Source organism: Siniperca chuatsi, linkage group LG2, assembly GCF_020085105.1.
Source record: "Siniperca chuatsi isolate FFG_IHB_CAS linkage group LG2, ASM2008510v1, whole genome shotgun sequence".
Classification (NCBI taxonomy): Eukaryota; Metazoa; Chordata; class Actinopteri; order Centrarchiformes; family Sinipercidae; genus Siniperca; species Siniperca chuatsi.
This window is the reverse complement of record NC_058043.1, coordinates 1,501,939-1,528,939: the sequence shown is the minus strand read 5'-3', so window position 1 is coordinate 1,528,939 and position 27,001 is coordinate 1,501,939. Positions and strand designations below refer to the sequence as shown.

Below are 27,001 nucleotides of genomic sequence, written 5' to 3'. Positions count from 1 at the left end.
TAAGTAGAGCTCTGCTGTAGGCTTAATGAGCTGAGGAAGGGGCCCCGCTGGAAAAGACCAGCATGATCACTGCTACCTCTGTTCCCATTTAGGGCCAGGTTTCGCTTCACAGGACACCGAGAGAAAGAAAGAGGGGGAGGGGAAAGAGACGGAGATAATAGAGCAAAAGAAGGCAGAGAAGGAGAGGGAGTGACTTTAACAATGGCAAAGTAAAACCATCCACCAGCTGCCTTGCTCATCTGTTTCTCTTTTCTCCCTTCATCACCCACAACTTCATCATAATTCATCCCCACCTCTCCCTCCGCAGCCCTACCACAATCACCGTATCTCTGTTTTCTTATGTGGCTCTTCAGGATTGGACAAGCTTCATTACCCCCTCTTTGATGTATTTTCTCCCCCCCCCCCTCCGCTCCATTTTCCCCTGCTAGTTTCAGCTCTCAGGTTCGTGGCTCTAGAAATTCTTCCTTCTTGTGTTGTTTTTGATTTGTTTAATCTCATTTGTTGTATTGGTATTCATTTTTCTTTGCTGTGGCATGCCATCATTCACTGTTGCAATATTTCAGATTCATTAGTTCGGTAAAGTCCAATCATACCTTTATCTTATCTTATCCATGCATGTATGGCTGACAGGCCGGTAAGCGACGCATGTGGAAGGCTGCCAGATCAACTTCCTGGCTAGATAGCTGGCTAAGTGAGTGGTTGCCTGGTGGTTTGGCTCAGCTGGATGATTGGACATCTGTCTGATTAGATATCACTCCTACCCTCTGTGTTTTAGGTAGTCTTCTTAAAGCATGACATAATTGTATGTTTGCATCTGTTGTCCCTATTCAGCAGTGCACACAAACATATTTGTGTGTTTTGTTGATGAATATAAGTGTTTAAATGTTTATAAATTACAGCCACGCTAGCAGCGCTGTGAGGCACTGCGGCCCTTTAAGCTCAATGCTAAAACCAGCATGCTAACATATAGTGGACAATGATAAAATGCCAATGTTTAGCAGGTACAGTGCGTACCATCTTAGTTTAGCGTGTTAGCATGCTGCTATTAGCTCTAAACAAGATACAGAGGCTGATGGGAATGTCGTTAGTCTTGCAGGTACTGGGTCATAAACCAAAGTATTTGACAAATTCAAATTTGACCTGGTGGTGCAAGAGAAAAGTCAGGGGATCACCAGAGACATTAGCATACATCATCAGGCAAACATTAATACATGTTTGTATATTTCACTGGATTAGTGGAAACTGAACTGCAGGTGGAGCTAGATGAAAAGTAATCCGCACACATCACTGTCAGCTGTTTCATTGGAACAACTGTCTACTAAAAAACAGTCCCTGTGAAAACTGTAGATAGTGAACTCTGAGTCACCAAGACACTGGAAAGAGATGCTGATTTAGAAAAATTTAAATAGAATTTTTCAATGCTGAAGAAACAAACAAAATCCCGTTCACCTCCATTGTATTGGAGTGAGGATATCTCAAGGCTTGGAAGAAATGAGACTGAAATCTGGGCGCAGCACCAACACAGGCAAGAGAAAATATGTGAAACTGTGCTGAAAATTCAAACGAACAGGAAGTAGACAAACACATTAAGCCCAGAAACTCACATTAGAATTCATGTTGACTTTATTTCCAAGTACAGTAAAACACAGCTCAGTAAATGCAGTGCGTTATCCTACTCCATTAAATTGTAATACAGTAATCAGTATATAAATCCACAAATGAATGTTTTACATTTACACATATATACATACACACTTTGGAAACAAAGTATTCAAGTAAAGTCAGGTTCACATGTAAAATCTTTCATCTTAAAAAGCATGTTTCACCTGACAGGATGACCTAATGGTCTAATCTGGATCAGCAATTCATTGCAAAACATTATGCAAATCTTTATTGTTACAAACCTAATAAAAACACCAGGAGAGTGACACTGCATAAGACATACAAACACAACTACCCTGCCAGCTACGCTAAACATACACAGCCCCACCAGCCTTAGACACTACTGAGAACGGGGGACAACTCCCAAGAAACCACAGAGCCTTTGCATCGACACACTGTAACCACACGGAGGGTTTGTTTTGTGCAGCAGGAGTGCAGCTCTGAGATCAGTTTCTCTGTTCAGGTCATTATGAAAGAAGATGGCTAGGGGCTTTTTCTTAATGATCTTACATCAGCACTTCTGATCTTGATAAATGCAGGCCATTATTTCCCCAAGAGTCATGGTTACAAAGTTGCTACTATAATAAAGTGCAGGGAGTCTCTTACATTTAATACTACAACTCGGACATGGACAACAATCTATAAATTGATTTCCCCCCCTATATAGTCCAACTAGCTCTTAAAAATGGATTAAAACAATATAAACAATACCCTTCATGCTTACTATGATTTCATGCATCTGGTACACACAAATGCTAATGAGCCTTAGTTGGTGCACCCAGCAGAAGCACCACACAAATATACCTTTAGACAGGCGAGACGGCGCATTACTGCGACACGTCAGAAAATCTTGTCAGCCATCTTCTCATTCATGGTAGCGTCACTGGCAGTATGAGAAACTCCATCGACGATCGCTGTCAACGACAAACATTAAGGGCTTTACCAACTGGTAGTTTCACTTTTATTAAGAATAATTGAAGGATTTTAATTTATTTTCCTAAAATCATGTTTTTTTGTGCACTCCAGAAATGTCAAACTGGTGTTGGTTTATCTGTTTTTGCAAATTAACTCTTCAATCAAAGGTTAGCTGTAAATGGGATATGGACGTGTGGCTGTGATTAACATGTGTACTTACCGTGTTTGACTATCAAAGGAGCTTTTCACTCCTGTTAGGAAGTTGCTGCTGGGGACTGTCCAGCTGAAGTATTCCTGCCAGTAGTTGATCACTGGTGTGTTTTTGCAGTTGAACGTGGCAAAACCAGAGGCACTACAGCAGTTAAACTTCCATCTGAAATAGGACAGATAGGTGTTAATTTTCATTAGCTATCGTAGAAGACCGCTTATGTTCATTTTGGTTTACTTTGAATTGTGTATAATATAGAATACAGCTGGATTGTTTTACTCAACCCGCACTTGAAGGTTTATCATTTTATCTCAGATTTGGTCGATTTGTTTTTGTGAGGTAAAAACCAATGACTCACCTCCTGTCTTTCATGATGTTGCTGTATTCGCTGTAGGCCCCTGCAATCACTTCGTTGATTGCACATTTGAAGTCCATCTTTCCCCAGTATCCGTTCACATAATTTGACCACCGGCATGTCCTGGTTACCTTGAAAGCAATGCACGAAATCCCCCAGAGTCGATCTTTTTTGTCGTTATCGTAGACACTATTGTGGAAACAAATCAGCATGTTAGAAAACTTATTTTGTATATTTAACAAAATAAGAAGATATGGATAAATGTGTGTTTATATTATTTTGTTCTTGCCAAACGAATGCTTAACTACAGAAAGACCGGGGCCATTTTAACTGTTTAACAGCTGTACTTTTTAAAGCAAGGCTTGCATTTAGCCCAGAGCTAAGTATTCAATCCTGAAAGAGCCCAAGCTACACATCACGTAACAAATTTAACATTTACGTCGACCCTGGGCGGAGCAAATGTTCCTGTTTCTGTGGCATAGAGTTAGGGGAAAAACGTCTTTGTTGCAGGCAATTATAACCTGGAACCCACAATGGGAATATCAACTCAGTAAAATCTGGCCCTTTCCAGCACGGTTTATAAGGAGTAACATGAAAACAAAAAGATTTAATCCATTGTACTGCACACCTTGTGATGCTGGAAACAGCTTGGCCAGAAGGACACTGGCGACTCAAAACGGCGTTCAACCTATTGTCCCAAGCGCCATTTTTATGTATGTAATCCTCTGTAAGAGAAACAGTTCACTGAGTAAAAGCTACATTTAACCAACATGTGTAAGACTCATGAAATAAAACCAATGATTCTCTTGTAAACTCCATATTCCCTGTTGACCTTAACTGCTTTATGTGTATACTTACTGCAGCCGTAAAGCATGTTGATCTTCAGAATGTCTTTTTCTGACATGCCTTCACTCTGGCCGATGTTAACGGAGGGCGTGAGGGGAGTGATGGTATCTCCACCATTCTTGGAGAAGGCCTTTGGTCCATAATGCATAACAGAGGAGTAGTCATACGGAACACCGAGGTTGTTCGTTTCCCGTTTTAGGAAGTTTGCTTCTTGTCCGGACTCGATGTTTTCATAGTTGATCTTGACGTAACCGTCCCTGTCACTTCTACTATGCTCATGGAAGAAGCCGAGCGCGTGAATGAGCTCGTGCAGAATGATGCCTTTTTGAACGCATCCATCACCGAGAGATAATTGTTGAGACCCTCCTATTTGTCCAATATACGACCAACATCCAGTCTCTTTCACAATGCTGATGTAGTTGGTCTGGCTATTATAAGGAACAAACCGGATGCAGGTGCTCAAGTGGAAGGCACTGATAGCGCCGAGAATCGTGCTTTTGTCGAAGCTGGTAAAGGCACCAGTTATAGCGTACGGCACTTGAACCGTCTGACTTGACTTTGGCCATTTGCAGTCATCACAGATTCTTGCATTCCTTGTTCTTGGGAGAACAACATCTCCTTCAGTTAACTGGTTTCTTAATGGTTTGTTTGCAGCAAGGATTTGTGAACTAACTGTCTGGGTATCTAAAAACAAAGCAATTAAAAAGGATTCAGTAAAGTTCAATTTATGCAATAAAGAATGTTAATCTTTCTCCTTTTTTAAACTCTGGCAGCCAGCGGCAATGAAGTACAATGAAACTAGTCACCTTGTATTGTGCCTCTGCAGTAGCTGAAACGCCAGCGATGATCTCTGTCAATAAGAAAAACAAAAAAAACAGACAACGTCATTTTGTTATGTAATTAGAAAGCTGACGCCCTACTCGACCGGCATCAGTGTCCCACACATCCCGTTCTTTCCCAGGGCGGCAAATACAGACAAACGCGCACAAGGTACCCTTTAACGTCTGTATTAGACACAGGGCTGCCAGAAAGCCTTTCTGAAATCAGGTGAAGCAATGTAAAGAGCAACAACGTCCGCTTTAGAAGGAGGTGGACCCAGAACTTAACCAGCGTTCATGTCCCATGTGAAACCAAAAGTTAATGCTGACTTTAAAGTATTAAGTTACATTACATGTCACATGACTTCCTACTGCCTAACTAAGTGTTTTTTCCCCTGAACCTAACCCCACTTTTAAGTGACGTCACATTGTTTCTGAAGGCGGTGCCTACTAACGCCAAAGGGTACCTTGTGCGTGTTTATACAGCGCAGAGGAGCGTGACAAGACGTCGGTATTTGACGCCCTGGGAATGACAACATATTGGTACACAATATACTGGAAATGTTACGATGGTTGAGGAGCAGACGGTTTAATATATAAAAAAACATGGTAAATTAATAACTGTTGGAAGCAGAAATGTGACCATCTGCTGTCTGTACACTTACCCATTGTTATTCTTGTTGTGGGTCTGGACACCTGTTAGGAAGTTGTCTCCAGGGACGTACCAGTTGAAGTCTTCATTCCAGTAGTTGACCATTGGGGTTTCCCGGCATTCAGACGTGATCAGTTTTGGAGCAGAGCAGCAGAGGAATTTCCATCTGAAGCAAGATCAGATCAAGCAAACCATTATACATTTTTAAATTATGCCTCAACTCAAAACCCATCGAGAGTTTAACATTTAAACAAGTATTGAAACTTGACTCTATGGCTGTAAAGAGCAGAGACATCATTTGCATTAAAATTAGTCCTTTGCTGCTGATGCTTTCATGAAGGTGTGTGCAGATGGGTTTTGGACCTCTGCGAAATGTGGAAGCTTATCATTTTTCAGGCTCAGTCAAAAAGGCAAAGCTGGGGTAAGACAGTCGCACATTTTTATGCTTCAAAATGTAAAGTTATTGGCAGACAGTTATCAGTTTGATATTAGCATGAGAATATTTGTATTTGAATTCTTTTACAAGTTAACAAAAAACAGCAAACAAGTATGAGTATGTGTTTGAAAACTCAGTTGTAATGAAGTATACCTTGCTTATACTTTAATTCAAATTCCTACATTAATGTAGGATACAATAATGTTAACATTTCAGTGCATAATTTGAGCAGGCTACCAACCTTCTGTCTTTAAACGCGCTTCTGTAATCACTATAGACGCCAGCAACCACATGATTGGCCGGGCAGTTGAAGCTCAGTTCTTGCTCATACAAGTTGTAGAAACGTGACCAGGAGCACTCGGAGGTGGCGTTGAAAGCCGCGCATTCAATCTTCCACTGGCGATCGTTCTCCGTGTCGTTGTGGGAGCTTTGACATAAATCAAAAATGATTTAATGGAAGGATCAGAAGTAACCAGTGAAATATATATATATATAGTGTAAAATGTACGATAGCAAATAATAAATAGTTAAATGTGCAGAACGTTTACGCTGAATTGTACAGAAGTTGTATATGTGGGTTCACCTTTTAATCTGAGACACGACGTGTTTACTTGGACAAACACGAAACAAAATGCCTTGCAAAGCGTTGTCATAGTCCTGTGCTCTGAATCCAGCTGCAAACACGTGTTTAAATAGATAAATCATCATCATCATCGTAATACTAACAGTCTGAAGTTTAGCACCAACAGCTGCTGAATTACAAATGCTGCTGGCCGGATGTTTGGGTATTCAGCTCTCTTTACAAAAACAGATATACGAATGTTGTAATAATGTTCTTACCTGTCAGAAGTACTAAAACCACAATGAAGGTCCACATTGTGGATGACATGTTGGTGTCTGACCTGTGAGGAGACTGCTTTCACTGACTGCAGGCGCTGCAATTTATACGTTTGTGACGAGGAAGTCGTGTTACTACATCTTCAGGTGGGTGTGTTTGCATGAACACACGGTATACATTTCCTCATACCAAACAGCAGAGCTATGTGTTGTCTCTTTTCATGCCATAGATACCTTTTTGCACCTGGTGACTAGCATAATTATTCAAACAGCTTCCTCATTACTGTCAGATTATTTTCCAGATCCACTGTGGAGTATAAATAGAAAAATAATCCCAGCACCAGATCACATCATCCTAACCATCTCTTTTAACAAACCTTATTTTATTTATCCATTTATCACAGACAGCTGTTTATGCATAATTTTTAAACCTGACTTGTGTATTGTTGATGTAAATATTGGCCCACAATGCAACACAAATTAAAAGAAGGAACTGCTTGTAGCTGCAAAACACATAAAATAAATTGCTGATGCTGATGAGACAGCATCAGAACACTAAGTAGAAAATACTTCATATTTTGTCATTTTGTTGTCTCTGAAATTGAACTGGTAGTTTGATAACCGTGCACATCATATCATTTATGGATAAAACAAACAAACAGTAATTAAATTACTTTTACACTGACTGCCAAAACAGTACTGCACACAGTGAATGTGTGGAGACGCTCAAAAACGCACATGTTGGGAGGTCGATGGTGGTCATGAAACGGACCCCGTTCGGTGGAGTCAAAAGGAGTATCCATGTTAAACGTTTTTGAAACAGTTGTGAAAGATTCCCTCTTGAACAGGCCACCGACTGCACGGCGGGTTGCGGTAATATCCGACACCTGAACGCTCTGGTCCAGTATCAAAGCCCTGCAACAAATACCAACTTTGGTTTCTGTAGTATTCAGTTTTTCTTGAGACTGTCAGAGGCGTGTTAACTTTCCTTTTGAGGCAAAACAATAAAAATAAAAAGTCAGTCAGTCTAAATAAACATTTAACACCAATCTGATGTAACTTTTTAAAGTCTTGTTTTGCAGCAGAGCCAGTTAATTATACATTTGGTTGTAACTGAGTGACGTCTGCACTGCAGCGATTAAGTATCATTATGGGTGTGATCCACATTTATTGGCAAGTGTCTAAATGAGTGATCTGTTATGTAATCTGCAATGATAAAGCCACTTGTTATTTTTAAGCGCTCTGATGTTCAAATTACTCCTGCAGCTTGAAAATCTTTAATTTGAGAGTTTAAATAGGATTCAAACCAAATAAAAACAACAATCAAATCAAAAGACTGGTGGGCATTTTATTTTAATGCATCACATGTTTTGTTAATAATGAACAGTTCACCCACCCAGTGCACTAAAACAGCAGCAGCACAGTGATTCGAGAAGGTTGCCAGTATCGAAGAACTCTGTTCTGGTGGCAAAATGTGGTTCTATATTCAGATTGCACAAACGTCCAACCGTGTTCTGTTTCTGGCCGAGTTCTCCCTCGACACACCTGGACACTGTCTCATTACGAGCTCAGACGTGATGGCAGCACTCTGGACAAAATGCATCAAGAGTGAGATCCTCTGGTTAGTTGACTTTATTTTTTATTTAACCTTGATGAATATGTTTATATAAAAAACAAACAAAAAAACAAAAACTTGATTGATCGGTTCTGGATAAATTGTCTAAACCTTAATAACTAGTGTTCAATAAATTTGAACATCTAGAGTCAAAACCCACATCTCTGTATTAGTTTGGTCCCTTGGCCCCGGTTACATTTTTATTTAGACAAGTTTGTAGAGACGCTTTCACTTTGACACGGAGGAGTCTATTTCTGTTGATAGTGATAAGAGCTTAAATAATCCGCTGTGATTCATTACATAGGAAAAAAGTCCAGCGCTGGGGAAACTTTATCACGGCAGGTGTGCCAAAACAGTCCAGAAGGTGCACACACAAACTGGGACTTTTCAAAATTGCTACCTTGGTGCAATATTACACCTGCATGTGTGGGAGATGGCTCTTGTCCAGTTTTAAACACTGCTCTTCACCATTCAGTCATTAAATTATAGTCTGTAGTGTGAAAAAAATAATGCAAAACAAAAGAGCCAGAACATTACGTAAGTAATCGCTCAAACAATGAGGAAGTCATTGCCTGTGTTGCTCCATATGATTCATGGTTAGTGGCGAGTCAGCGAGGAATCTGTTGCGGTGATTAGGAGAGTCCCTTATTGGATTAGAGATATGTTCCTGACATCTGGGCTCCAAACTGGTTCTGTGCAATGAGGTCACACTAATATTCAGCAGGCCGATCACAGCCATGGGAAAGTCCTGCAGCACTGTGTTATTAAATACCAGCTGACCAATGTCTGACATGCATCCCTTTCGGTCTCTTTGTGAGCGGTTCAGTAGTTTAACAGCTTGCAAAGAGACCGAAAGGGATGCATGTCTTTTCGCTGCCTTGATTAAAAGGTGCTCGGTTCCCTTTCTCACACTATCAAACTCGCTCTTACAAGTCTTGCCCAGTCTTCATGAATAGAAGACTGGTCATCAAAAATGGAGTAGACAGACTTTACAGAATGTGTTTTCCACGTATTTATTCCTTTTTAGATGCTCAGCTATTTAATAATCAAACATGACAGAGCAGAAGAAACTTGCTCGACAGTAATGTCACCAGATTCTCTCACGACTAATCACAATTCGTCCAACGTGACAGGCACAGAAAAAAAATCCCTCAACGTACGAAATACAAACCCATTTTCTCACATATTCACCAAGAGGTGGTTGTGCCAGCAGACCTGTAATGACAAGGAGGGCTCTACCATCGATTTTCCTGACGGGTACAATTATGAATTACAGCAAACTACGGTTTAATGCGATCAAAGCTCATCTCCATCAGTCTTTAGTCCAGGTCAGAGGGGTGTAGCTGTGCATCCTTGTTTTCTTACAGAGGTGACTTAACAGCCCTTTATGTTCTTCAGGAAAAGCTGGTTTCACGTCAGGAATGGCTGGGAGAACATTTAGTAAATTACATAGAACAGCAGTGGAATCCTGTAGAGCTATTTCAAGAGTGTAGCCTGTGGTTTCCACTGGTAGCTACAAGCTTTGCCTGATAACAACAGGCTGTAACCCTCTGTATGAGAGTCTTTGACAGACCGCGCCAAAAAAAAAAAAAAATAATAATAATAAATAAATATTAATTGCGATAATAATAATATCGCAATTCTTTTGAACATCCAAACTGCAAAGAAAAATGTGAGGATATCTATTTTGCTGATTTGTTTCAGTTGCAGTCTTGGCCCATTATTCCAGCACGATAGTCTCCAGAAAAAGATGGCAGTGGAGGCGAGGACGGATTTGTTGACCGCTGGTTTTTGCATGAAAATGAACCCAGTACGATTGTGGGCTACAGAAAGTTCCTAACCTGCAAATGTGGAGCATTTGTGAAGAAGTACCCTGAATATTATTAGTATTCACAGAGTTGGCCTCCTGTTCGTCAGCAGCTTAGCAGCTCTGAACTTCATCATGCTTTAGATTATTCTCGTTACTTGAATTGCTTGCTTATTGAAAAACAATTTACCATATTTTTTACAAACTTGTTTACAGGAAAAATAAACGTGATGTAATTTGAAATTGATTTCTTTCAAGAAAAAAAAAAAAGCTGATTTATTTTTATTTGCCATTTGTTGAAATAAAATAAAGGCTGTCATTGGACTATGTCTTGTTTTCAGTGAGGGCTTGATAAAGACGTTTACCACTGATGCTTGTGCTCTGGGAAGGATGAGTATTTGATGTAGTGTTGCCAAAAATGGCTTCTAACTATAGATCAATCAGACAGGAGGAGTGGCTGACTGGAAAGTCCATACAGCTTTGTCTGCCAAGTAAGGCAGAGACAAGGTGTTGTGTAAGAATATAGGCATGTCTTAAACCCTGTTCACACACACACACACGTTCATGCCTGTGTGTGTCCATATATCCCGGTGGGGACTTTAACCTGAATGCACACTGACCCATGGGGACTCCCCACAGGTAGGCTCGTGGTTGTGATGGTTAAGGTAAGGGGCCAGGGAAAGCATTATGTCAATGACTGTCCCCCACAAGGATGGTGCATGTTTTTCTGCATGCACAAACACCTGCTGTCCTCCAATCGTGCAGGCCCGTGCACGTGTATGTGCCGTGTGCAGGCTTTCCTGGCTGCTGTGGCTCACACACTCTGTGCGAGCAGAGGATGAATGGGCGAGAGGGAGGATTTGGGGGTATTGGAATACCTAATACAATGAAAAGCCACTTTGCCTTTTGTTTGCCTTGCATGACAGGGGACAAAGCTAGCCACAAGTGGGGCTTAACATTCCATTTGGCTGAAGGAGAGGAAAGCAGCTGGCACTGCGGAAAGGCCACATTGTGGATCTGTGGACACACCAAAAGGGGTATATTGGGTTTCTGAGGCCACTAGGAATGCATGGGAACTAGGCTAGGGCGAAGAGTGGGTGGGGGGGGGGTTGCATTGGTGGTGGGGGCAGATTGCTGAGTTGCAGAGGGAAAGGAAAGGAAAGCCTGTTTTTCTTCAGGGGACAGCAAATAATTAAAGTGAACACTATATGGTGTACAAATACAATGTGCAGGGGCGCGACAAAATACATTTCACGTCACAATAACTATTAGAAACACTGCTGAGTCATTTCAGGTTGTCAACCCCAGATGTACTGTGCATCTGACCATCAGTGTGGTTTTGAAGTATTTTAAGACAAGTCTGTCAAAAGAAGTCTTAAGATGAAGTCACACGTTTCGCTGCGCTGATTCGTTGAAGGTCAGCGGCGTCCAGTCTGCAGGTCCGTCCAGCAGCAGGCTCACGAAACTCTGATCAAACTGTAAACTGGGCAGTGCTTATCAAATAAGAATCAAGATTATGTTACTGCATTTCCTGTTACCCGACTCAAAAGTTTTCAGAAACACATTTTAGAGTACGGTTTAGCTGTAGTTTGAGAGAGTGGTTTGTTGGGCGTCCGAGACAAAATGTAGACGCCAAGCGAGCGTAGCCTGCTGTGGCTCCCGTCAGCCACAGAGCCAGATTAATGGAGCTCAGGCTTTTGAGTTGAGGCTGAGGAATGTGCTCCCATTCCTCACACAGAAACACACACTCAGACAAGGTTACACACCTCTCCTCCCACAGAGGCAGCTCTAATCTAATTGGTCTATCGTCCCTCAGCAGCATTTGGCAATGTAATGTAACGCAGTGTAAAGAAACCTATCTGGACCACTGGACAGAAGAAACTAACAGCCAAAGCAGATCAGAAAGTTATCTGGGCCTAAAGAGACGATGAACTGGCAGAATGTCTCTCTGCTGTCAGAGACAGACAGCAGAGAGACAGATCCTGACCGAGTGCAGGCTCAGTGTCCACAGACTGGACATCGAAACAGGAAGACACAAACAATCCTGGCAGCCAGAAGAAAACAACATGTGGTCGCTGTTGGACAGGTGAGGTGAGACAGAGACGCTCGTCCTCCTGCAGTGTACAACATTCAGGGAAATAAGCAACGTTTACTTTAACGAGTTCAGCGCTGTGAGCTCAGATTTCAGAGAGCTAAATGAGCTCAACGTTAAAAACACTCCGAGGAGAAGGAGACAGGGCCGATCCTGCTGATCAATATATCTAACATGCCACAACCTGAGGGACACACACACACACACACACAAAATGTTGCAGTGCAAGTCTACAATTTATTATCCCATCTTACTTATCTGTATATATTTTAATATCGCAATTCTTCTGGTCATGTATGTTTGTTGTACACCTGCTTTGGCAATATTTACATCTGTTTCCCATGATGCCAGTAAAGCCAACTGAATTATAAGAGAGCTTCCCATTTACTTACTGGGGTCCTGGAAGGAAGGCAAGAAAACAAATTAGGGAGCGAAAAGCAGAGAATAAAGAGGGACTCCATGTTGGTTAGCTTGGACCAGCATGAATACCAATAAATGAAGCATGGATAAGTATTGCACATGTAAATCTTTCAGAAAACCCTCTGGAACCTTCTCGCCTCTTATCTGAATTGCAGGAGGCCTGCTGTACGTGCCAACACACTGAGTCCACATGACGATGACAACCAGGCATAGAGAGTATGGAGCACAAAGACTCAGACTGAAAGGCTGAAAGAAAAGAAATACATTTAAAAATATAAAATACAAGTGTCTTGTGTTGATTAACTTTCTCCAAAATGAAGTTTTGACTGCGTCCTTGTGGCAGAGCTGTTCTACCCCCCTTGAGGAGTCACTCAGGAAGTGCACATTGCGGAGTGGAACCGGGAGGGGATACCCCCATCTTGATCAGCTGAAACATGAATACAAATGGAAGATTAATGGCTTAGCTTAAGGCATGGAAATCTCTCCTCTCAACATTAATGGCCTACATGCCAACATGGCTGTGCTGGATCAGGTACATCAAGTAGGCACCCTTCTATTGCTTGGGAAACACTTGGCAGAGAAGTATAGATCCTGCTACACGGTCATACTGAGATGTTCGTGTCAGATTTGGTGGAAAAGGACAGGCTATTTATTTTTCTCATTACTGGGAGACAACCAGTGTTGGAAGTCGGATATACCAAACAGCACCAACTCGTCGTACATCCCTCGTTTCATCTTGACGAGTGCCACCTGTTCATGAGGTGTGCGATGGTGAGACGTGATTAGACAAAGAAACACATTAGCATAATCAACACCCTCTAATTTGCTACAAGGCTCTGCCAAAAATGTGTCATTAGAGCGGGACCGCGCTGTAACAGGAATAAAGAGGGAATGGCTTCAGTTCGATGCTACGTGCAAAGCATTCCATGACGAATGGAGGTCAAAGTCATGGATACACTAGAGAGAGTATATATATATATATATATATATATATATATATATATATATATATATATATATATATATATATATATATATATATATATATATATATATATATATATATATATATATATATATATATATATATATATATATATATATATATAAACAGGTGATGTTGGATGATCCTGAACAGAGACCAGCATAAAGAGCCTGAGGTAGCTGTCAGAGTGAAATTTTTCTTCCTTCCTAACTACTCAAATGTGTAATTTGCCATGTCGAAATATGCCAATACAATCTAAATAAACCTCAGTAAATTGGCAAGCCTGAAGCCAGGATTTGAAGAAAGGCAGACTACCGGTACTTGACTCGTACGACAGCACCGGACCACTCATGGATTTCATTCAGACCATATGAGAAAACTGGTGAATGGCACAAATTCTCTTAAATAACCCACTCTGTTCATATGAGTGGTTCTTGCCCATTGTTCAGTGGGATAATCCACTGAACGCACTTTGTTTTTATCTTGAACTATGTTCTCCTTTTCATAAACAGTGACGTCTGTTTCAGGAAGGACACGTTGCTTTTGATTTGAAGTATTATTGTTTTATGAAACGGTATAGAGTGGAATAAGTGTTTTGTGGCAGAAGTCTGAGCGCCACCAAATTTAAAAAAAACAGACTAAAACTGAACGATCTGCATGACTTGCAGCGAATGTTTTTGTAATTTGGGAGAACCAACCCTTTAAAACTCAACAATCCAGTGCTTTCTGCCAAACATGAATATGAATGCAACACAGAAACAGAGGCGATGAGACAGCAGAGCGAGACGTAAAGAGACAGACGACAGTGAAACATTACAAAATGACTAACCATTAAACAGACTCCAAAATGCAGTGAATGACAAACCTCTACAGGTATAATTAGAGTCCAGTTATTGCAGAGCACTCTAGCACTCTCCCAAAAGGCTCCGACTACAATCCGTCCATTATTCTGATTCATATGCTGATATATTGTAGAGAGAGCAACACCGGCTTCCTCATATTTCCTGTTTGTGCTCACAGTGCACCATAATTTACATCTTGATTTCTGGGTTCGGGAGAGGAAACTCTGCACCCACAAACATGCATTTTAAAATACAATGATTAAATTATTCTACATATTATTAAAAAAAAAAATCTTTAAACTATTATCAAGACATTTACTTAAATTTCGAATGCAGGCAAAAGCAAAAAGCATGCGAGTGTTTCCATTCAGGTGATCATTACACGATATCGCATGACAAAGTAAGACATTTTCTTCAGTTTTTTGCCGTTTCCAGCTTTGAAACTCTGTTTCTGCAGAGTCTCACAGCAGTGCATTGTGCACACAGGCCAAGCCCCTTTCGCTTTGCTTCGGGTTTGTGTTCACTGATGGAAGCTCCTTATTTGCACCTTCTCCACCCTCGGTACCATGTGCCGAACCCTGCCAACCCACAAAGCTGGTTTCACTTAGTTCACCTAACTTCAATGTACATTAACTATGCAGCTCAACGAGTGAGCCATGTTTAGTCCCACGCCACCTTAAGAGGTCTGGCACTTCTCATTACTCTGCAGGGTTTCAATCTACACTAAAATGGAAGTTACTATAGACCAAAGTGCTGATGCATATATAGTGAAAACACAAATTGTTTTATCAGCTGCTTCATCATGAATCTGCCAAGCACTGAAGTGTGTGTCACATTTGACTGTCTAAACTCTGGAGTCAATGTATGAATGAAAACCTGCAAGACAGTCGTTTGGAATTTGTCATCTTAATTTTTTGTATTCAGTGATGCAAAAGAAAACATCTTTAAGTGGTTTGATTGACGAGGCTGCTGGGCAACTGGTATAAACTAAGGGTGCCTAAAAAGATGCAGCAGTACAGTGTGCGAAGGCGTCAGACATTTTGCTGTCCTGAAAACAGTTGCAGCAGCTGTAAGAGCTAAATATTAAACACTCTTTATCAAAACGTCATGTTTTGAAATGATACACAGGGGCCAGGCAGTGGTAACGGGGGTTACACTGCTGCTTAACTACATCATACTCTGCCATGTGAGCCACACTGGCATTCAGATAGACTGCACCTCCTCTACGGGGGGTTAGGACTCCGGGTCAGCCCACCGCATGAGGTGGGTTTTGAGGTAACTCAACATCTTAAGGTAATGAAGATAAAACATGACTGAAAGCTCACCTTCATGTTGCCACAAATACCCCATGTATGCAGCCGATAAACACTTGTATTGACATATGACTTTCAAAGTAAATCATCTAATCTCACTCATTTCTCCACCTCCATGCTTTCTGCAAACATTAAATTTGGCATCTGTACAGTAAGTTTAATTATGTTGTCTCTGAGATCTTGCAGTTTTTATGTTACATATATTTGTTTTAGCTACAGAAAAAGCAGAAGAAAACTTTGACGTGTGGACAATGATCTGTTCCGTTCATCTAATCACAACATAATGCTAACGAACAGAAACCAGATCAGTGTTGTTAAAAACTGCTTTGTACCGATCTGTGTTCAAGTATGCGAGAGTGTATTTCCTGTATTTAATGTCTCAGGACACATTGCATATACACATTTAACTCAAGCGCAACAGAGACAGGGACACTCTGCACACATGTGAGTTTGAAACTGCGTGTACAAAACGTGTTTTAGCTGCTTCTCATCTCAGCAGCCTGAACGTGTAGCGCCCCGGGCCAGAGTGCCGACAGCTGATTCCACTCGGTTTGTCTTTCGTAGCGTCACACGCCCTTGTTTACTTCTGCCCGTCTGATGTCGTATTTCCTCGTTTGCTTTGGCACTTGTTTTTATGTTCATGTAATATTGGAACATCCCTAAACTTCAGATAATGCCAAAGATAACGTGCTCCATTGGAAAACCCTGTCTTTTGTTGGACAATGCTGACATTTTTACATTGTGCTTCTATTCTATTATTCCTGTGTAAAAACTGTTGCTTTCTTTTTTGGTTCAGTACATAGTTTGCAGTAAGGATTGTTTTCTTTTTGGAACATGAAAGTCATTTATTATTATTATTATAATCATCATGTGTTTATCATCTCATGTGGGATGGACCATTTCAGCGGTATGACAAGGAAATCAGAATAAAAACAAGTGAATAAATATATTCAGTCATTGTTGCTAAGTCCAACTGCAATTTGATTAAAATACTGTTTTGAAAGGCTACTTTGGCTCTGATTGTATGGCGTGTAATGGAGATATCTACAGCTGTACAGTAAAATAAAAAAAAAGTTAAAATCATGGATAATGAGGTCCAGCAGGGTAGTGTTTACAGTTATTTCTCACACATTGTCTTTCCTAAATTTACATAATCAATCTTTCAGTAGCCTCCAGACTGCACTGAAAGCCTTCTTTCTTTCCCTTTATTTACACTGAGTGAATTGGATTCAACAGGTGCAATCAATTAACAACCTCCACCTCGCTTCACCTCCTCTTCTCATTTCAAGGAGTGAGCTGAAGCATACACTGCGATGAAAACGTAAGAGAAAGTTGGAGTTAGAGAGGAACAGTAAGCTTAAATCTCTTCCTTTTTAAACAGGGTCATGCCTATGCTGAAGTTACACATTTCAATTTTGAAAATGTCTCTTGCCCATAATTGAGTCATTCTAAAAGGTACAATCCAGCCCAATCCAAAACAGTCTCCGATCAGTTGTGCTAGGCCCTGGCGATGCATTTAAAATATCCTATTTTAATTGAATAACTAAGCTTCCTGAGCTACTATTTTCTCTGGACGGTGCCGTTTCCACCCCCTGGCATTTTGTGTCATTTCATTCAATACAGAGTTTAATGGAAGAGGGAAAAAGGCTCTCCGTGCTAGCTTGTTTGCTAACTGCTTGCTAACTAACATAGCGAGCAGTTACTGATCTTGTTAGCTTAAAATCGCTGAGGAGATGAGAATAAGTTCACAGTTCAAAACATTTGTAGCATTGACATCTGTCTCAACTGTGTGTAAACCATACCTTCAGTATGTCGTGGAGCAGTTTGAGCTTCAATAAAAGAAAAATGAAATAAAACTGGATGACGACACAGCTAATAAGTTGATAGTTTCCTGCATTTTCCCCTCAAAAGGCCAGCACTGTCAAGACTGCTTGCTATTAGTCAGCGCAAATTCATGGGTCAAAGTTGAACTTGATGTTAAAAAAATAAAAAAATAATAAAGCATGGATTTACTGCCCTCATGAGCCAATACACTAATTGCAGCAATTTTGTTAGAGGCAGCAAATCAGTTCATTCTAAAGGAGCACAGATCAACTTTGACTACCCAACTAAATATCTATTGTGCATTTAACCAGCGTTTCTGCGTTCCAGTTCCCATAAACCCAACCTCTATTGGTGAATGAGAGTTACAAAGCTACATATGAACAAATGCTGCATTCAAATGATTAAAAACAAGTAATAATAAAGAAACGTTTTGCAGACGTGCAGCAGAATTGTTCCGGTTCAGCCACGTACGCAATCTGACACACATTCATCGTCTCCCACACACCCACTCACAATCAGGATCCAGTGTCTAGCTAGTGCAGAGCCACAGCAGCCTCCTTGCACCTGTTACTATTGAAACGCAGCACTGTTACCCCAGCTGCTCACCCCGTCACTTCTTATCTGTCTGAGAGACAAATGCATTCCTCACCAAGCCGTTAGAAAAATGTGGCAATTACACTAATACCCTGATATAAATACTCTGCAGTTGGACAAGAAAACACAGAACACAGATGTTCGGAGACAGTGATGGATAGAAACAAAAAAGCTGAAAGGATGAGCGGAAGCACAATCGCAAGGAGAGGAAGACAAAGATCAGAAGGAAAATTTAGGTAAAGCAGCAAGAGGAGACCGCTCCAGATAGAAAACTGACAGCATCTGTCATGTCAGTGCATAAAACAACCTATTGTGGTCATGCAAATTGTAACTGTCCTCTCTCAGAAGCAAAAGGTGGACGTAGCGTAACGCTGTCACAGTGCCACCATTTTGCCTGTTTCATCGACAGGTAAAGGTAGAAGACACCAGAGAAATCTGACACCATTTCTGTTTACAGTCATTTTCCAAAATGTGGCTTTTAAACTATTTCACAGATACTGTGGAGCGTAAAAGGATTTACTTGGGTCGTATGGGCATGGCCAAACGTGAGCTGGCTTGTGGTCACTAATGTAACCCTAGCAGCCACAGAAATAGTAAGTATTACCAAAATATAGATGTATGGAGGACATGGCACACTGAAAAAGCGGATTAACTTAAGCAATGCTTTTTTTCCTGTTCATGTTGGCAGAAGATGAAAGGGTTTGATAACCTAGAGCTGCCATTTTATACTTTCTATGTCTTAAAAAGTAAAGCACTTTCTATTGCCTTGTTGAAAAGTGCTTTACATATTAAAAAGCGCTTATTCACCATTGTTGACCCTGTTCTAAATGTTTCAAGTGTTCCTGTTCGACATTATTGAAATAACAGTACCAATCTCAAAACACCACGCCAAGACAATAAAAAGTTTACAGTTGCTTTATAGAATCGGTATTGACTGAAGGTTAGTTAGCCAATCCACGAATCATTCATTTCTAAATAATTTGTGTCAGTATTTACATTTCCCCAGTTTGATTCGATCCCTCTGATGTAAGCTGTTACTGTGTTAGTACCACCTGATGCCGAAAACAAGCTGAATGTATTAGTGAGTTTATGCAGGAGGTGTGCACTAAAAGCCACCACTGAGTATAATGGCTTTTTTAAATGACAAGTAGTAAAATAGCACTTAGTGAGAAGTGAATAGGTGATGAAATTTAAATTATGACAGTCACACAGCTCTACATTTAGATGGGTCGGACAAACCCAGAGCTTTCACCCAGGAGGCCGGGGCTCGCGTCACGTGTGAAACCAAAAGTTAGCGTAGACTTTAATTTACGTTACATGTCATGTGACTTCCTAACTAATGTTGACTTTACATTTCCAGAGACAGAAAATAAAAGGTGGTGTAGGGACCGAGTGCAAGAGATGGAGGCTAAGCGTGAACTGCGTCTTGTTCGGTAACCGTGTATGCCTCATGCGCCGAGGAACTGCTCTACCGCAGCGGCTGCAACCTTATTTTGCTCGTGACCATTAAAACAAAATGCCATCACATAATTTTGACTTTAGTTCCAGAGTCAGACTTCTATTATGTGAGAATCACATTTTAGATGTTATCACAAGATTTGCATTGACTTGTGGTGTAAGTGCTGTCAGACATTTGGAGCAGTGTATGATTCAAAGTGAGTAAAAGTTATATTCGCATACACAAGCGCTAGTCACTGGAGATCCAGTGAAACCATAGTTTAACTGTACATGTTTTCCAAAAACATGAACCATTGTCTAGAAATGCAGTAGATCATTTCACTACAGTATGAAAATCATTTCAGAAAGACTGACAGCAGGCGGTTGTAGACACCATATCCACATTTAATTTCAGCACAGGGATGTTTGTGACATTATGGGACTGACGGAAGAAACTGTTGTGTGCGCTGTAGCGTCTACCAGAGGGGACAAGCTGGAACCGGTCGTGTCCAGGTTGGCGTGGATCGGCAGTGATGTTCCTGCCCGTCTCCTGACTCTGGAGATGTCTAAGTCCTGAATGGAGGGCAGGTTGGCACTGATGAGTCTTTCTGCAGCCTTGACTGTCCGTTGTAGTCCGTTTATCCGAATAAACTGTCACTTACACTTAACCACATGTGGGTCTCCGTTAGCTATATCACAAACCTGATCGCATCCGTCTCGGTTTTCTAGGGCTACATGCAAATTAGGGTCAGTTCTACTTCAGTCCAGGGGCGTGGTAATACACGGGATAACTTAATAAAATAAATATGGCAGTAGAAGAATAACTGCACGTTGGCAGTTAATTTACAACAGTTTGTGTATAGTTGTTAGCAATAATGTGTGAAGTCACTGGAGCTGCTTCTCTCCTCGTCTAAAGGACGTGGAGAACGGCAGCTAATTTCAGCATCACTTGGCTGAGATCGGATAGCTATTCCGTTCCCTCAAGGTGCATGAAGTGTAAATGGGGTCCATGTGAACCCAAAAGCTCAGACAGGGACTTCAGTCCAGAATAGGCACAAACCAATGTAAGCACATTACATAAGGGCAACAGGAAGGACTGCTCAGGTGGCATTATCTGTCTAGAGTAAATGCAAAACCACCAGAATGTCTATAATCTAGAGCCTTAAAGGACCAAAGTCATGGATATTTGGTGTCAGAGTGTGATACATGCTCACATTCATATCTGTCGATGGCGGGTAAAGGACATTTGGTTCGGTACGCATCTTTGATTCTGTGGTGCAAGTACGAATTAAAGTACAGCGGTTGGTTCCAGCACTATATTTTACTCCTGCCAGGTTAAAAATAGTGACATGAAATGCATTTTCCTATAGGAGCAGTCACACACTCCTTTCAGTGTTTATAGCTATTAGGCCCTTTCCTTTGGCAGTAGAGCAAAATTGATTCATATACTTTGACCTGCTTCTGAACAGGTGTTTATTAATATGTACACAAGAAAGTGACCAACATCATGGTGACAGTTCAGGCCCACACTGAAACCAATCTGTGTTTCATAAACACCTACACAGTGTGGAGATGCAGGATGGAGTAGCAGCTCGGGTGATACAGAGGCAATTTCTTAGTTGTGTTATTGTATATGCGCAGTATATATTAGGTTGAGCAGCGAGGGGAGGAAGGGAGGAGCAAAGACAAGGGTGTCACATTTATTTCAGCCACACTGACTTTTATAGAATTTTTGAACAAGACTTGTGGAGAAGCGTCTCTCTGCTCCCTCACCATCTGCCTCTCCTTTTTCGTCTGTTGTTCACTCTCGCTGCCCCGTCTAGAGGAAGGCTGACAGAAAGGCTGACACGCCAGCTACAGTATCTAGACACTCCATGTCTCTATATTCCTGCATGTCAGCACCTCCTCTGTTCGCCCTCCGCCGCCTGCCTTTCCATAACAGCACATAATCAAAGTCTGAGACACTGATTCCTACTTATCAGCTACACATGGAGGACAGCTTTGTTTGATACAGGCAAGAAAGCAATGGTTGTCAAGGGACATACTGTGCTACTCTGTATTGTTCTTGTGCCAGGTACTGCCCTGCCTGTTAGAGGTTTTGTGCTTCATTGTTTTAATTGAGAAGCACTTTCCACCTTCTCTTTTGAAGAGTACTATACTGTTTCAATGTTTACTTACTTGGAATTGAATTTAAACAAAACGTGAAAGCAAATGCAAAAGAAAATAGAGGCAACCCGAAGAGTAAGGTCATCATGTGCAGTGATCGTTGGGTGGAGTACTAATATGATCCGTGCTCAGGGAACCATTAAAGTTAATTTACAAATGAACTAAACACAACAAATAAAATTCATAAATACAGTGCTATTTCTGGATCTTTGAAACCACGCTGCCTGGTTCCAAAAGCAGTGTCTCGTTACGTCTGTCGTGTTTCAGACGTCTGAGTTAGCAGTTACACCAAAGAGACATTTCCCTCTAACCTTCTCACACGGTTTCATTTCAGTAAAACTCCAATATTACAGAGAATATTCCAAATTGAAGACAGATTTAGGCAGCAGAAATATGCTTTCCTCTCCCGACCCCTCAGATTTATCTGGTGACCCTTTGGAGGGGTCCGGACCCTAGGTTGGGAATCACTGGCCTAAACTGGCTAACTGTATATAAAGCAGTTAAAACTAGCTCCACTTCGAGCAGCTACGACAGTAAAATGCTGCATCAATAACAATAATGATGCCACTCAAAGGGACCAGTTTGCACGGACGAGTACTTTTACTTTACTGATGACACGTCTGTACTTTTACTTAAGAAGGATTTTAAATGCAGGACAAGTTGAAATGAAGTATTTTGACATTACTGCACTGGTGCTGCTAATTAAGTAAGATACTGGAGTATTTCTTCCACCACTGGGTAATGATGACCAATTCTGACAAACGTTGAAATACAAATTACACGTGTTGTGAAACTGGAAGCCGGGGGAGAGAGCCAAATGTCAGATTTGCATCTAATGAGGGAAACAATTGAAAAGTGGAACATTTCCAGCTGCAGTGTGGCCATAGCTTAGCATTCAGAGTTGTTTTCAAACCTGTAGGCATTTTACTACTAATGATCATCAGCTATAGATACACATTTAACTATTTAGCTAAACATTTCAGATGAATCTGGTTCTACTCTGGTAGATGACGTGTATAAACTGGGGAGAAGAAGCTCAGACATGTTTAAAACGAGAAAAGATGAGTAACAGCAGAGGAAATGAGAGGTTGTGGGACGGAGAGCACAGCGAAGCAAAAGAAATGAGGGAGAAAAGATGAGGAGAGCAAGTCTATTGACACTAATCCCAACATGGAAACCACAGCGATCTGTAATTTCTAAGATGTATGGTCATCATTTATGGGATCAGATATCTTTTCTTAAGCCCTAATAATATGTCACATTGTGGCGATATGGCTTTCCAATCAGCTATGGATGAGAGAGGCAGAGAACAAACAAAAAAAGGGAGAGGAAATGAAAAGACATGGAGTGAGATGAGGTGGAGGATAGCAGAAACGAGGAAGAGAAAGCAGCAATAACTAAGAAAACAATACAAGTGCACACAATTGGAAAGTAAAGGAGAAGGAAAGATACGAGCCTGCTGCGCTGTACAGAATACAACCTTCAGTAAACAAGCAGAATGACGTCAATCAATGGCAATATGTACGTAACGCAAGGCTTCAGCTCGCAAAATTGATTAAAAAAATGAATTATTTTACATGATACAGTTCGAAAATACCACTTTTCTCTTTAAGTATTTTTTAGTTCTTTGTAAAAAACCCCAAAAACACCCAAGGTTGTCAAGGATGGAAGGCTCCGAGTGTTTCTGCTAAAACAGCAAATGTGTGGGAAAGTACTAGAATGGTATGCGATTGTGTTTTAACAAATACTGTTTCTGCACATTCAAGGCAAGGTCACAGAACAGGGAGGTGGAGATCAAGCAAGACGTGGGGAGGAGTGGTTGGAGACTAAATGAAAGTATGTGAGAATGAGGAGGAGGAGGAGGAGAGAGATATGAAGAGTACACAGAGTTATGAACGGCTCTGTTTTGTGTTGCAAGGTCAGTGCAGAGATTATTCAGGTTGAGATGCTGATGGACACAGTATGTGAACAAGTCCTATAATTCAGCTGTGAGTGCAGCATCACACACACACACACACACACACACTTCAGGGCTGCAGTTAGGAGGCACCAAATAGGAGGAAGAGCTCTTTTGGAATTAATTTCAGACGCTCTACTTTTAAAAAGTAAAAGGTCTGATTTAAACTTCTGTCACACTGACGTCAAACACAAATTTCAGTACATCTACCCTGCTCTTCTCAGCAGAGCGCCCATTTTACACCAGTGCTGCAACGTCTCGGCCTCTGAGCTAGTATTACAGAAATATTTTCCTGAGCTCTCGACCAATCCTCTGATTCTTTGTGTTCAGGTTCACTCCTCGAACCAACACCTGCGTCCGGTCTACTCACCACGGTTCACCTGTGCTCCAGTCCAGCCGGCCGTCTTCGCCCCGGCTGCCTGCTCGCGGACTGTCTGCCTGGGACTCATCCTCGCTTCACGCCGCTTCCCTCCACACACTTTCCACTTGTTACTAAACTTTAACCACTTTACCTCCGAGTCGTGCTCTTGGGTCCTGCTCTGTATTTTAACAGTTCATTATACATGACGGGCAGCAGCAGCGAATGATGCGAGCAGAGCAGCCGTTTTGCCTCTATTTGTGATATTTTGCAGGTGAACCACACTTGCTGTTGGTTGAAAACCTATTGTTCATGCTGAGGTTTAAGAGCGTCTAAAATCCTATCCTTCCTGCAACAGATCCAAACTGGCATCCTCTGGCTGTGTGGATTTTTTTTTTTTTGCGATCAGTTAAACTTTTTAGTCTGAAATGTCAAAATAAGACACTTCAGATTCCCAGAGTCCAAGCTGACATCCTCACATGTCTTGTTTAGTTCAATCACAAGTCCAAAGATATTCAGTTCACAAATTATATAAAACTAAGAAAGGCAGTATTGTTTCTCATTAATTCATCCCAAAAAAAGTTGCCATTTATTTTGTCGTCGATTGATCGATCGACTAATCGTTTAAGCCCTAAAACGTCGAAATTCCTTCACTAATGCAGGCCCAAAGTGTGCACTGTGAGTTGTATAGAGGACCATGACCTGACCATGATGAAACCAGGAGAAGACAGAAGCGACTCGCGTGCATGACCAGGTAGGTCATGGTCCTGTCCACATGTCTTTGTGTAAGACACTGATAAAAGTGCTATATGCAGCCCTCTGCCATTTACTACAGTAAACCATGATGACATGAAACCAGAAGTTAAATAAAGTTAAAGTGCAAGTATTATAATTGGCATAATTGTAACACAACATTAAAATTCAGAGATCAGTCCTCAGGGGACTGAAATGTCCCGAAACTGACAAATACTGACATGCACACAACAAAGTCACTCACACATACTGAAAACACACATTTCACAAGACACGTACACAAACGGCGAACAGATATGAACGCCCCCCCCACACACACACACACACCTCCCAACCCTCAAGCAGGGATCATCGACACTCTGAACACACGCTGCTGTTGTGTTTATCAGCAGCTCAGAGAACGTTGAGGGAACGTTCGGGGCTAATCTAAATTAGATTGGGGCGGATTAGGGAGGCAGCATGCTCGTCATTCCCTGAAACCAGTTCAGCGCCGCTCAGTCGTACAGACGCGCCGAGGCCGCGAGACAGGAGGAGCGAGTGGGACAGGAAGCGTTATCACAGGAGTTCAGCTCACTTGGGTTACATGTATCTTAGTGGGTATTTAAAAATAAAAAATATCCCTCAAGAAAGGGAGAGCAAGGTGACAGAATCAACACATGATCCATAAAGCTTCAGTTATGGACAGATGAAGTTACCTACAATACACTCCTAACAGCAAGGACACCGTTAAAACAAGAAATTAGTATTTAAAAAAAAAAAGACAAAAGTACCTCTTCACTTACAAAAGTGTTTATGTGTAAGTCCTCTAAAAGGTCCAGCCTTGACTTTACTGACTTGTATCCGTCCCCGGTTTGTCACTAGAGAGGTGTGTTCACATTCCTCTCCTGAAGGGGCAAACGTGGTGGAGTGCAGTTTCTGGATGTAAACCGGACCCTGGAGCCTCTTTCCACTGTCTGCTAACGTTACATAATAACACCGAACACGCTGTAACATCGCAGCAGATGTTATTGTATGTTTCACCACCACTAACGCTGTCAGCCGCTGCCAGGTACAAGCTAACAAACAAACAAATAAAAATGCTAACTACACTTGCCATTCTGATACGTCTGCTAGTCCCCTACGGTGGCCCTGAGGGTCAAAACACTGACATTTCAGAAAACTGTTACATTTAAGTGTCAAGCCAGGAAACAGGGACAGGACCCAAACGCAGACAGAGCAGATCCAGTTAGACTACTTTATATGAAATGAACAAGGCTTACTCGGGTTACAGGCAGGCAGTGATCACAACCAGGTAAGCAGTCCAAAAGAGGCGAACAAGTCCAAAAACGGAGCCGGCAAAGTCCAAAATCCATAAACGAGGTCCACAAGAAACAGCGTATAAATCCAAAACCACAGAAAACTAAGGTTGGAAAGCTTAACACAAACACAACAACGATCTGACACCGAACAAAGGAAACACACACACTTAAATACACTCAGGTAGGGGAGCCAACGAGACACAGGTGAAATCAATCAAAGACAGGAAGCAAAACCACCAGACACAAGGGGGGGGGGGGGATAATATTTCAAAATAAAACAGGAAATAACAGGACAAAACCCCAAAACCATTTCACAAAACACAATGACATTTCAGATTACAGAAAAGGGACAACAATTCTTGTCCCTAGCAACAGTTCAATGTCACTTCCTGTTTGTGTAGCTTAGCTTAGCCTAGCCTAGCCTACTACTCTCAGCAGTGTCTTTGCACACATCTTACACTGAGTTTGAAAGGATGGAAGAGGAGGTTGAAATCATAAGAGAATACTTTTAACAGAGGACACATGACATATAATTTGGGTAGAGCTTTGCAGCTGACGTGTTCAGGTTGGGTTCAGTCAAACTGTCAGGTTCGCTGCAGGTTTGGTTCAGGTTTGGGTCTCAGTACAAAGTTCAGTCAGAAAGTATTGGCACAGCGATCCGCTGGCTGCGCTTTGGCCCAGATTTCCGGCCCGTGTAGTTCTCTAGCTTTGGGACAATTCTTTGGGCCATCAAAGCTGAACAAGTCTCAACGTTGAATGTGCTACGTGCAATGCAGTCCCAGTCTCCATTTAGTAATAGAGTGATTTTCAA

The 27,001-nt window shown here is 41.4% G+C and overlaps 1 protein-coding gene across 1 annotated transcript; it reads right to left on the bottom strand.

The window, feature by feature from the left end:
- Positions 1-1,605: 1,605 nt before the first annotated feature.
- On the bottom strand, positions 1,606-9,099 carry LOC122864415. Its single transcript, XM_044171791.1, has 10 exons — positions 6,733-9,099; positions 6,476-6,566; positions 6,134-6,319; positions 5,470-5,622; positions 4,793-4,836; positions 3,999-4,670; positions 3,769-3,865; positions 3,144-3,329; positions 2,798-2,950; positions 1,606-2,576 (listed from the first exon to the last, which is right to left on the bottom strand). The coding sequence occupies exons 1-10, from the start codon at positions 6,779-6,781 to the stop codon at positions 2,543-2,545; spliced, it is 1,665 nt and encodes a 554-aa protein (XP_044027726.1). The 5' UTR covers positions 6,782-9,099; the 3' UTR covers positions 1,606-2,542.
- Positions 9,100-27,001: the final 17,902 nt, after the last annotated feature.